General features: G+C 36.4%; 1 protein-coding gene across 2 annotated transcripts in view; it reads left to right on the top strand.

The window, feature by feature from the left end:
* diaph2 (diaphanous-related formin 2) overlaps positions 1-13103 on the top strand; it is a 428253-nt gene that overhangs the window by 161036 nt on the left and 254114 nt on the right. Inside the window, exons 18-20 of one of the 2 annotated variants that reach the window (XM_030144879.1) lie at positions 1250-1312; positions 4708-5085; positions 12737-12851. In XM_030144879.1, the coding sequence (XP_030000739.1) occupies positions 1250-1312; positions 4708-5085; positions 12737-12851 (556 nt within the window). The remainder of the gene's footprint in view (positions 1-1249; positions 1313-4707; positions 5086-12736; positions 12852-13103) is intronic. The other variant, XM_030144880.1, reaches the window with a different exon arrangement.

Consider the following 13103-nt stretch of genomic DNA (forward strand, 5'->3'; position numbering starts at 1 on the left):
CTGTAAACATCAACAAAGGACACAGAAATCACAACAAGTGGAAATCATCCACCCCTCCCCGAACCTTTGCTTGCAACCATTCAAGGCAAAAAAAAAGGAAGCTTTTCATTCAATTGGCTGTGGATGTGATGAATAATGTAGCACTGCAGAGGTACATTGGAACAGTCTGCGCCATCCCATTAATAGGTTTTAACAACCTGGCGGTCTTGTAGCTGACCCAGCTGAGCCCCCAGAGTAGCTGGAGGTGTAGTAGACCACTTTTCCTCTCTTTTGCTGCCAGTCAGGCTCTTTCCTTTTCTGATTATTGAATTTGACTCAGCTGATAATGACAGCAGAGCACACAATACACTGCTTTAATTTTGTACGCTGTTACAAGATAGAACTAATTTAATTTTATCATATATGCACTGTTAAATGCAGCGACATTCAGACATCCTATATTTGTATAATTGCATTACCGTTTTTACAGGAAATGATAGTCAGAGGAGCGAGAAAGCATGGCAAAATAATTTTATTGCACAAAACTTCCTCTTAATCATTCTTTCATTTTTTTTCCATCTTTTTTGTTCAAAATGTTATTCTCCGCAGTTCATAGAATAATGTATTTTTATGAATTGCAACATAAAATCTTACATTTCAGTTACGGCGCAATGTGCTCCTCCTCCTCCTTTTCCTTCTCCTCCTCCTCCTTTTTGGCAAGATTTTGCAGAATGAGGTGTCAAAGTAAAATAGGTACATTTTTTTTTGTCTAAAACAAAGGCTGCACAATGAAATCAATGCCCATCGCACATCTAAGAGTGTTAACTCGAAATATATTTTGTCTTGCCAAGAAAAAAAAAAGGAAATGGAAGAAGGGTTTTGAAGATGCACCAACTGTCAGCGATGCTGTGCCTTGTTACTTTCATGCTGGAGTCAGTGCTCTCCACTGATGTTCTTTTGAAGATAGATTACATCTTGTTTTAGGTGTAAAGGTACAGTACATTCTGCCTTTTACACATCAAATACCTTAATCAGACAAAATTAGATTACAGCACCATTGTCATTTACTGTGTAAGGGACATCCTCCTTCCCCTGCTTGTGTCTTTTCTGCCTTCTCTGTTTGGTGAATACTGTACCTGTTGTAGTGCGCTAGTGTTCCTCTCCTGTCTATCTAACCCACCCACATTTGTGCCTCTCTGATGCCCTCTGTGTGTTCCCTTGGTGTGTATCTGTGCTGTGGGTGTGTGTATGTGCGTGTTGTGTCACACAGTTAACTATTGAAACAGACAAGCTCAAAGAGGCTCAGAGACTCATCAGGGAATCTGAAGCCAAGGTGGGTGTTCTCTTTGCATGTGTGGCCCTTGACACATTTAATCACTTGTAAATCTAGCCTTGTACAAAATTGGATCGTGGTGCTTCAAATCATTTGTTGGAAAAATCTAATCCAAGAACTGAGCTAAATATCAGTTTTCTCAGTTTATAAGAGGAAAAAAAACATCTTAAAATGAAATACAATACAGCAGGGGTCAGGAACTACATTTGCCTAAGGGCCGGAATTTTTCTAAAGATACACTGTGGGGGTCAAAAGTCTAATTATCAGTGTCTAAAATTAATATTAATATCCAGCCAAGCATGTTTTTGCCAACAAGAATAGGGAAGATTTCAGTATTTAATTATTAATAATACTATTTCAAATAAATAACTGAATTTTAAAAGCTGGCTGTGTTGAAATAAATGCTATAGTGTTATAATTTTAGCATCTAATTATTAAAAATGCTCTAATAAATGACAGAAGCACAAATGTGGTTCAGTGTAAAAAAGAGAAGTACTTCCCTGTGTTAAACAATCTTTACAGCCACTTTAGCATAGATGTCTGAATTTAGAAGCTACAGTTCAACACACCATATAATAATAATAATAATAATAATAATAATGATAATAATATAATAATAATAATAATAATATAATAATAATAATAATAATAATAATAATAATAATTATTATTATTATTATTATTATTATTATTATTATTATTATTATTATTATTATTTTATCATTATCATTACGCATTTTTTGTAGTTATTGTAGGGAAAAATGGTAGAAATATACCAAAATACCACACGGCTTTTTCCCCTGACATGTTCTAAATTCATTAATATACTGTGGGCTTAATTGGAACCTGTGGTGGGCTGGATGCACCCACATGCCGCTTGTTGATGAGCACTGCTGTACTGTATATACTGTATTTATACTGTGCAAATTGATGGTGTTTTTAATCAACAGAAAACAAATGACGTGCTTTAGAAGTACATATTGCATTAAATATACAGTTATCAGTAGACCTGCAGTGAACTAAAGTGGTTTTTTCAGCCACACATATTTTCTGCTTATTTAATGCAATTTTCTTAAGTAAACACTGTGATGGAATTCCTTTATCAGAGATGGCAAGGGGATTGGGGAATATGATTTAATCACAGTGCATTCAGAGATAATTACCTGCCACGCTGACCTCCCCAATTGAATCAGGAAGCCTATGAATCCAAATTGGATAGGTTAGATTTTATATTAGCTGGATCTCCTAGTTTATAGACAGCTCCAGATGGGCTCTGGAGAAGTAACTTCAGCCACAATGGCTTCGCATCATACAGGAGAAGTCATGTACACTTTATATTATATAGCATAATGAAGTAATAAGATGTCATATCTTTTCATTCTGTAATATTCAAAGCTACTTCATGTTGAATCCATACTATACATTTAAACCTACATTATATATATTTGTATCTTATCTTTCAGTAATAAATATTTTTTACGTCCTGGTTCTGTGGTCTTATATATTGCATCTGTTTGTCCCACTTTTGTGGACACAATATTTCAGACACCGTTGTTTGGCATAAACAATCACATGAACCCAGGGTGAAATAAGCGGAATTTGTTCACCAAAGGTCAAAGTTCAAGGACATGGCCACTGTCTATATGACAAAAATTCCACTCAAATGTGCAACAGTGTAAAATGAAGACATGCTGGCATTTTATATGTAAAATAATCTGTAAAAAGAGCCAAAAATACACCTAATACTGTTATACTCTTCTCCATAAATTGCTTGTCTGACATTCAACCATATTTCTGTAATTCTATTATATATATATATATTAAAAAAACATGATATCCTGCCAGATTATTACAATAAATGTAAAGTATGTCATTGTCCTACTGTACATATGACAGCACCATGAGAAACACAGAATCATAGTTTAATATGTGATTCTTGCTTGTCTGGCTTGTTTGTTTTTATACGCGAAGAAGATGCCAGCGGCAGTGGTGTTGGAATGTGAGCGTTCTGTGAAACACTAGGACTATTATTGCGTAGATCAGACAGAGAGAGATGTGGAGAGAGAGAGAAAGGGAGAAAGACTCCAAGGCCCTCTCGATATGGAAACAACTGCACCCTAATTTTGCTGCTAATTTGCTTTCATTCCCTCATATTAATCTTAGAAGAGAAAACGGGCCACAAAGGGCTGCACACTGACAGACATGTAATCATCAGATGTGGATTTTTGCTGAAGGGCTCTGGGCAATCTGCGTTAGCGGCTCCTTGAAGAATACCTTTTTAATTTTAGCCCTAATAAACAGTTGCCAATGCCATTATGTAATGAAACACTATGTAACGTGTTTAAATATTAACAGAGTCTCATTTAATGCACACAATCAAATGATGCACATAGCGGGGAATTGATTCTGAAATGGAGAGGTGCAAGTGGAGATGCATTTTAGAAACAGCTGGCATCTAATCAGCCTCAAAGATCAAATCCCGTCTAAGCTTAGATGGCTGTAATTGTTGTATTTACGTAACTTCTTCTGTAAAACATTTTCCTATTGACATTATCACTTGCTGTGTGGTGTGTGTGATAGCGCAGACATCCGAACTCAGCACACAGACTTTGTCTTATCACTTTTGTGTCTAATTATATCCATGTCTACTGTTCAATAGCCTGACATTATGAGGACTCCTGATGGCGACCTTATGAGGAAACAACATTCTTATCTACTATAAATTAGAATTTTAGTCATTTCGAGTCTCGCATTCTTTTGCTTAGTATTTACATACATATCAGCTTCGGTTAATGAACACAGTTTGTTGACCTTTTGGACAATTTAAAACTCCCTTTCAAAGTGGCATTGGTAGACTGTTCTAAGATTCCTGGTTATGATATTTTGATCAACTCATCATGTTTTACACCATTTAATAAGTTAATAATAAATGTCAAACACACAATGTATGAAAAAAAGCTCTTTTCTAGACACTAATTTTAAGTAAAATGTTAAAGGTCATACTTGATGTCCTCCTGTAGGCTATTGTGTTAGTAAAAGTCATTTCTACTCTGTCCATTACAGGGAGTGTTGTATCTCAGATTGTTAAATGCATGCCCAGAAAAGTGTGTGGTACAAATTAGTTCTTGATTCAGTAATCAAATTTAACTGATTTAACTGATTATTAACATATGTCGACAAATCCTTCTTGTTGTAAAGACGAGCTCTACTTATTAAATGCAATGTGTTCCTAAGATGACAATAATACAACAATAGCTGATTAAATAAACAATCAGCCAATAAACAAGACAGCGTAGCATTTTTGTCTTAAACATCAAGTTCTGTTGTGGATTAAGTCGAAGCCAGTCTCATCTGATCAGTCGGCCTCCATTAACGCTTCTGTTTTCTATTTATAGATCGCCGCAGGTCCAACCGCACCCGGAGCCCCTCCTCCACCTCCACCTCCCTTACCGGGGGGTGCTGCAGTTCCTCCGCCCCCTCCACCCCCTCCTCCTCCACCCCCTCCAGGTGGCTGTCCTCCACCCCCTCCACCCCCTCTCCCCGGCCATGCCTGCATTCCACCACCACCTCCACCTCCACCGCCACCAGGTGGTGGGCCGCCACCTCCTCCGCCCCCTCCTGGGTGTGGACCCCCACCTCCTCCACCTTTCTTTGGGGGCCCAGGCGGACCTCCACCACCTCCTGCATTACCTGTTATCAAACTGCCTTATGGACTTCAGCCCAAGAAGACCTACAAGCCTGAAACTGTGATGAAGAGGGTCAACTGGACCAAGGTATGGAGACCTCACCCATTTGTTACCTCACTTGGCTACTGACATGGCTGAGCAACATAGATAAATAAATAATATCTCAGGGGTGTCAAACATGTGGCCCATGGGCCAAAATCAACTCACTAGAGAGTCCAACCCGGCCCTTAAGGACAAAAATGACACTGAGTATATTAACTTGTTCTAGTTTCGCAGCCACATAAATTTGATCTCAAGTGGGTTGGACCAGTAAAATACTGTCATAATAACATATAAATTATGACAATACCAAATTTTCTTCTTAGTTTATTGTAAAAAAAATAAAATTACATTATGAAATTATTTACAAAATGTCCTTTCACAATAAAATGTAAATAACCTGAATAAATACAATCAACCTGATTGAACATCTTAAGAAAAATCAGTAGGATTTTATCAATATTATACCTGTTACTAAATGTTTTGTGCATATGCAGATCCACTGTGATGTGTAAGTTGTGTTAAGAATAAATTGTAATTACACTTATTTTTATTAAGACAATTCAGGTTGTACATGTTTTGTTCAGGTTATTCACATTTTTAGAATGCAGTTAACTTTTTTCACACTAAAACAAAGAGAAAAATGTTATTATGCCTCTTATTTTACTGGCCCACATGAGATCACTTTGAACTGTATGTGGCCCCTGAACTAAAATGAGTTTGACACCCCTGCCATAAACAAAGGTACTAACCTGTGACACGGTAGCTTAGGAACAAAATGTACATGTAAAGAATAAGCAAAAATGGTCAGGCCAAAAGGAAAATTTATGTATAATTTTATGAAAATGTACCTCAAAGCACAGTTTGGAAAATCTTATTGTATAGTAAAGGAAATATGGGTAAAATAACGAATGAAAATTAAATGAAAATAATGAGCTGTTTATTTCACTGCTTTAACTAACGAGTTAACTTACTGCTAAAAAAGAAATACTTAATCCAGTTGTACAAACACAGTGTCTCGGACAGGTTAGGGGTTTCCATCTTTCTGCATTCATCATTTGTAATTCTGTGCCCATTTATGCATTAAAGACGTCACTGTAGAACTTGTTTTCCAGACGTAATTACTTTACAGTGGCAGACAAAAAAAAAAAAAAAACATGTACACAAACTCCTCAAGACTTTTAACACTATAAATGGATTTAAATACACTTGCAAGCGTTACACTGTTAATGGTGCAAACATCCGGTGTTGCAACACTTTCCCTTGCTACTTGGCCTATTTAAAATGCATGCGTGTCTCTGAGATTGAACAGGCCATAGGAGACAGAAAGAGAAGCGAAATGCCACAGCCTCACGCCTGCAGTTAAAAAGAAATTACATGACTTGTACTCGATATTCAAGATATAGTAATTTACATCAGCCCACATATAGTACACCACAGTACATGGGGTATTTTCAACATGTCACCCAGGCCTACTTAGTAAAATTGTTAATGTGAGACTCTGAGGGAAATGCTGTTCGGCGGTTACTTTACATAAAATATCACAAAAACACATACATAACTCTACATAAAAAAAAAAAAAAAAAATGCAAAGTTGATGATCCAGACCAGAGGGAGCTGTATTCAGATGCACTCTTAATCGAGTCAAAAAACCGTTCATCCACAGACCACACTATTCCACACTCAGCACCCATTTCAAAGGATTCAACAGTAAACAATTTTTCCTGCTCAAATGTCCTTGGATTTGCACATTCTTAGAATAATTGAATGAAGTCGTGGTTGTGTAATGTTTCATCACATTTGAATACAGTTTCAATAGGACATTCTCCTGCATGTGGGCTTTATTTTACCGCAGATAATTTATCCATTGCCTTAGGAGCTCTTCACATTCATTTAATGTTTTTTTTTTTTTTTATGAATGCTTTTGTGACCTTGTATTTTAGTCTTCAATTACTGACAGCAATCAAAACATCAGACTAGTTCTTTTGACATTCACTTGAAGTTGCATATTATATTTAATGATTTTAGTAGAATAGAACCATTTATGAAAAGGAATTTTTGAGTGTGACTTATCTGTGTATTGCGGGTAATTGTAGCAATGTCTCCATGTTTTTCCACAACAACATTCAAATGAACAAATCAAGGGCATATTTTGCTTTATACCATCCATTATTTATGTGACAAATGACTGCACCAAATGATAATGTCATGAATGACAAAAAGAAAGGTGGAAAAAAATAATACAACATTAACTGCTTCATTGCGAGCGCTGTGTTATTTGCTACTTGCGTCACTTCATGGACTCTTTTAAATGCTATAAATGTTGTATAAATTGCTTTACTCAGTATGGATGTTTCCAGAGCAGGAGAAAATTTAATAATAGTGAATCAAATAAGAATCATGTAGCGTGAATTGTATAAATCATGAATCACAATTCAACTTTTTTCCCTAATGCCAGATGCGCTTTTGTTTTTACCATGATTTCAAAATCTGAGAACATTTCTCTTGTGTACCTTGCATGTGGTTTTGCATAAATAATTATTGCATGCAGCGAACTGCAATTGTGCATTGTCTTGGAAGAGCAAAGAAACAGGTTAATGTGCAGGTGAATTAACCTTGCCTCCACAGGAATTGTAATTTGGTGATGCAAATGAAATTCATAACCACCTGAGGAAAAACAATCTGTGTCTTGTATGTCGATTAAGTGGGACATGAGTCGTCTGTCTTCCCTATGTGCAGCAGATGGAAGTATAGGAGTGCCAGGAGCATTTTCTCATATATATATGTCCCAAAAGAACATGAATCACACTCATATTTGAGGGTAGGAATAAGAGAGCTATATGTTGTCAATAAAAATGTAAGCAATTATTACACAATTGCACATCCATGTTACAATATTTGGTGAAGGTGAAAGTTATGTGCATACTGTATACATAACCACTTTCCATATACATATAGACAAGCACTTTCCATATACTACAGCTGAAGTAACATAGTTTTTAATACAGGAGAAAATAGAAATGTATTTTGTTGTTTACGTATTACACTTACAGTGAAAAAAGTTCTCTAGTCAGGCATGGGATGTGGTAGAATTGCATCCTTACAATAATAACAAATTCACATGGGACGAGACCAGACTTATACATTGGAAATGTCAGCTTTGTTTAAGTGTTAAATGCATTTTAAATCAGCTTGAGTCATATTTTTCCACTGCATGTACTTCCACAATTGTGTGTCAGTAAATCCCACAGAAAGTTATTAGATTAAGTAGGGAACTGTCCAAATGCCAAAGTAAACAACACCCACATTAAACTTGCGGCCATTTCCCCATTTAACTTTGCATTTTAAACAAAAATATTTATAAACTCAACGGAATGCATGTGCATTCGGTACAAAAAGTTATATTTGTTATTTTCACTATGTGCTGTTTTACTGAAAATAACACATTTGCAATGCAATGATGGAAATAATGGCTTCCGTAACTGCCATAATATTTTTGACTCTCTCCCACTAATGTTGGGATTAGTCCTAATTGCTTTGGCCAAAGGCTTATTGAACAGTCTGAAAAATAAAGGTGACAGAGGTCATCATCATCTTCAGCCTCTGTGCAGCACAGAACCCTGACACTTCAGGGTGGTTGTATTGACACTGGGTATTGGAGTCTTAATCACATTAATCATATTAGAACACAAAGCAGATACTTCTTTTAGGTCAGAGACCTTTTCAAGTGGGTGTAATATCAGCTTTGTAAAAACTTATAATAGTAGAAGTGGAGAAAGACTGTCTGTGCAAAACCTTTTGGTGTATTTCAGTTGCCTGGCCTGGATTGAAGCCAATTATTTTTTTGGTGTAAATGCTGTATTTATGCTGTGGTGGTCCTCCACTACAATCAGAGACATTGAGATATTATTTAGGCAGGAGGTAGAGTTTGAGTTTTTCTTCTCCTCCAAGGTTCTAGAGTCATAATGCCCGTACAACTTGACTGGAAATTTTAAGTTCGCTTTGTGATGTGAAAAGATTGTTGAAAATCAGAGCAAAACCTCCACCATCTATCATGTTCCAAGTCATGTAATCACCTCCAAGTTGCAGTAAAAAGGGTTATGTGTTGAACTGATATTCCGAAGTCTTGAATCAACGCTATGTATCCACCGACTGTATAAACTCATTAGTTATAGACATCTGTACTACAGTATTATTTAGTTTTGTCCTTACTCACAGCCACTGGCAACTGGTCGATAATAAAAATAACAAGTGGTGCCAGGCACAACAACCCCGCCCCTCAAATATTTTGCCCATTATAAGTATATGGGAAGATTTAAAAAATTCATAAAAAATTGAAACTTTGACCTACTTTTCCCAAAATGTAATGACATCTATTCTGGGTCACTGGCAATCTACAAACCCAATTTGGTATGAATTCAACCAAGAGTTTTGCTTTTACAGACATTTGAAAATTTGCCCATTATAAGGAAATGGAGAAAAAAAAAAGATTTTAAAAATTCTGAAATAATGTGAAGTTTGACCTACTGTTCCCAAAATGTAATGAGATCTACTCTGGGTCACTGGCAATCTATAAACCCAATTTGGTGTGAATTCAACCAATAGTTTTGTTGCAAGACTGTTAACAAACAAACAAACAAAATGAACCAAAAACAATACCCCTTGCCTTCCCTTCGGGGGGGTGGAGTAATAATGTCACATAAACATAATAAGATCAAATAATAATGTTATAACTTAATGAGCCTCATAATCAAACTCATCCATGTAGAAGAAATGCTGTGATTTCAGCATCAAACTCTTGTTTCCTAGCGGTTCTCATGTCATCTCGTCACTTTCTCATGTGCTGGTGGTCTTCCTTCACCATGGGGGACCGGCAGAGTTACTCACTACCCTCTCTAGTGGTCACATAAATCCAATAAATCCATCCAATACATTGTCATTTTTAGGCTAACTTCAGGACTCTTTATTCTAAACACTACTGATACTTTTAGGTCATACTTGATTATTTTAAGGTAGAAATACTCCATACTACTAATACATCTACTAATAGTTCCTTTAAGGAATGCTTTACAATCACAGTGTTGTATTAACATGCATTTTTCCACTGTTAAACTGTTAAATCAGTTTCTTAAAGTAGCGAGGGTGTGTGTGTGTTCCTCCTTAAAAATTGTGCAAAACAATTAGATTGATCAGATTTTTTTAATTAGTTTGAGTTGCGTTCAAACTGTGCTTGAAGATCAGATACATTAAATCAGCTGTGTTAAACATGCAAGGCCAAAACTTTCCTGCCAAAGGGTCTAATCCGGCCCACAGGAGGAATTTTTGAAGTGCAAATATTATGCTAAAGATATTAACAGTCGAGGGTGTTGATATCATTTTAGTTCATGGGGCTACATACAACCCAATTTAATCTCAAGTGGATCGGACGAGTAAAATAATAACCTATAAGCAAAGACAACGCCGCATTTTTCCTCTCCTTTTTTGTTTTAGTGTAAAAAAGTAACATTATATGATTACAATTATATAAGAAAAAAGAGTGTAATTTTTACATTATGCCTATTACTAAATGTTTTGTATCACATTTTGACACCCCTGGATGAAATTATACAGTGCATTTCTGAATCTAGGCTTTTCTAAGAGCTCTGGTTTAACATTTACTATTGTGATCTGACTATCTCATTAAAACAACAGGTTTTGAAGAACAATATAGAGACAATGAGTTGTGTACACCAACAGTGGCTTGTGTTGAAAGCATCTGGTGTTGCTTTTAACACACATCACTACAGGGTTTGTACAGGTGCTTGAAATCTTTGAAAGTCCTTGAATTTCAATGTTGTGTTTTTTGTTCGTTTTAATTTAAGTGCTTGCAATTATAACTGTAATATCATTTATTTTTAATATTAACTCTGCCAGGTTAGATGGCAAGCCAAAGCTACTAACAGAGAAGGTGATACATTTTGAAAAATAAAACTTTATCTCAAAAAAGAAAATTAGCAGGTGCTCTCAAGTCGACTCCAGGTAGATTTTTATCTTAAGCTTCAGCTCGGTGCGAGTTTGTCTGAAGGACGCCAAGTGATTTCCCTTTTTTTGAATAAAACTTTATTCTCCTTTAATTTATAAACTTTTGCTGTCATGAAGCATAATTTTAGATGCTTATAGCGTAATACAATGTACAACATTACGAGAAAAAGCGGAATAAATAATCATACAGGGTGGGGAAGCAAAATTTACAATATTTTGAGGCAGGGATTGAAAGACAGTGTATGACCAATTAGTTTATTGAAAGTCATGAGAATTTAAATCTTCAAATCATATTTTACTGCATTTCTAACGCTCTTGCTGTCTACCTCAAGTTCAATTGCCATTTTTCTCATGGATTTGGTTGGATTCTTTAGGATTTTGGATTTGAGAGCTTTAATAAAAACTTTGGTACGTTTTTTGTTGCTTCCTCCACTTCAAGACTTTCTCGTAATAGTTTTGCTCATAGTCATTCTCTTCTTTCCATTATAAACAGTCTTTATGGACACTCCAACTATTTTTGAAATCTCCTTTGGTGTGATGAGTGCATTCAGCAAATCACACACTCTTAGACGTTTGCTTTCCTGATTACTCATATGGGCAAAAGTTTCTGAAAAGGTATGGATAATAGTGTTAGGTATAATTATGACATCAATATATGTTTGGTTTCAAAACAATTGACATAGCGCCTGCTGAGAAAAAACAACTAAATGTTCATTGCAAATTTTGCTTCCCCACCCTGTATGAGTATATATATTCTTTTAGATATGTATTTTACGACTGTGATAAGGTGCTGTGCGGGAAAAATTTGAAAATGACTCTTAAAAGTGCTTGAATTTGACCTTGAAAAATGTGCACAAACCCTGTCTCTATCCCTACATGGCCTCAGGTGGAGCACTCTCTGTTGCATAGGTGTAACTTCCACTTCTTTTTTTAATCAAATAACTGTAGGATTGAGGAGTTTAAGGACAGCACCGCAATAGGCCATTGATAAAAAGCTACAGCACTTCTTACAAAAGTACTTCAGGAGATGTAATGCAGTATCCTGCCTGATATTAGCCAGTAATAAGTGCATCATGTCAAATGGGAATGTTTATGTCTGAGTTTATCGGTATGCTGCATGCTTTCGGTCTTATCTCTGAGCTGTACAGGGGAAATGAAAGAGGGGGTGAAGCAAGCCCCCCCAGTGGCCTACTATCATCTCAGTGTGTAGGCTCATGCTTGTCTCGGAGAGGCTTTGCTGTCTAAGTAGGTGGGATGTATGAACAGATTTGCTGAGGTTTTGTGCAGCAAACTGAAACACATAATGCATTATTCCCAGGAGAGGTTAGCAAGAGCTTTGATGTGTTAAGTAAAGTCATTTATTTACATATCATTCATAGCGTGGCCATCCGTGTGGTTACTTGCCATCGCCGTGACAGTATGCTGTGCTTAAATAAACACGGTGAGAAGATCATCACTCAAAGAATTATTTAAGTCAGCCGTCTTTTCCTTCTCTGTCGTCTATCAGTTGTGTTTGGTACTCAGATGCTAAGGATGCGCACACAAGGGCATGTATATGTCCACATATCGGAAAACACACACAAATCCCCATCTCCAGTGAGAAGAACTTTTTGAGTGGCAGGTTGCTGGAATGGCGGTCTCTGATTGTGGTGATAATGGAATCCTTGTGTCATTGCAGATAGTGCCTCAGGAAATGGCAGAGAATTGCTTCTGGATCAAAGTCAAAGAAGAGAAGTTTGAGAATCCTGACCTATTTGCTCAGCTCTCCCTCTGCTTCTCCTCACAGAGCAAAGGTAAGGAGGCGTCATCTCTCTTCACCCTTTCCTTTAATTAATCTACACACACGCTTCATTTAGCCTCCGCAGCTATAGATGCTAAACCACTTTCATCTTGTGACACTTTAAGAAACCATTTTTCTCCCAGAAATATTAATTATTTTTAAAACAGGAGCTTTTTTTTTTTTTTTTCATCTGTATTTGAACACGATCTCTGTGTACTCTCATTTTCAATCTCTCTGCCAATTAGGGATACAGATGCTCATGTTG

Source organism: Sphaeramia orbicularis, chromosome 10, assembly GCF_902148855.1.
Source record: "Sphaeramia orbicularis chromosome 10, fSphaOr1.1, whole genome shotgun sequence".
In the NCBI taxonomy this organism is placed as follows: domain Eukaryota; kingdom Metazoa; phylum Chordata; class Actinopteri; order Kurtiformes; family Apogonidae; genus Sphaeramia; species Sphaeramia orbicularis.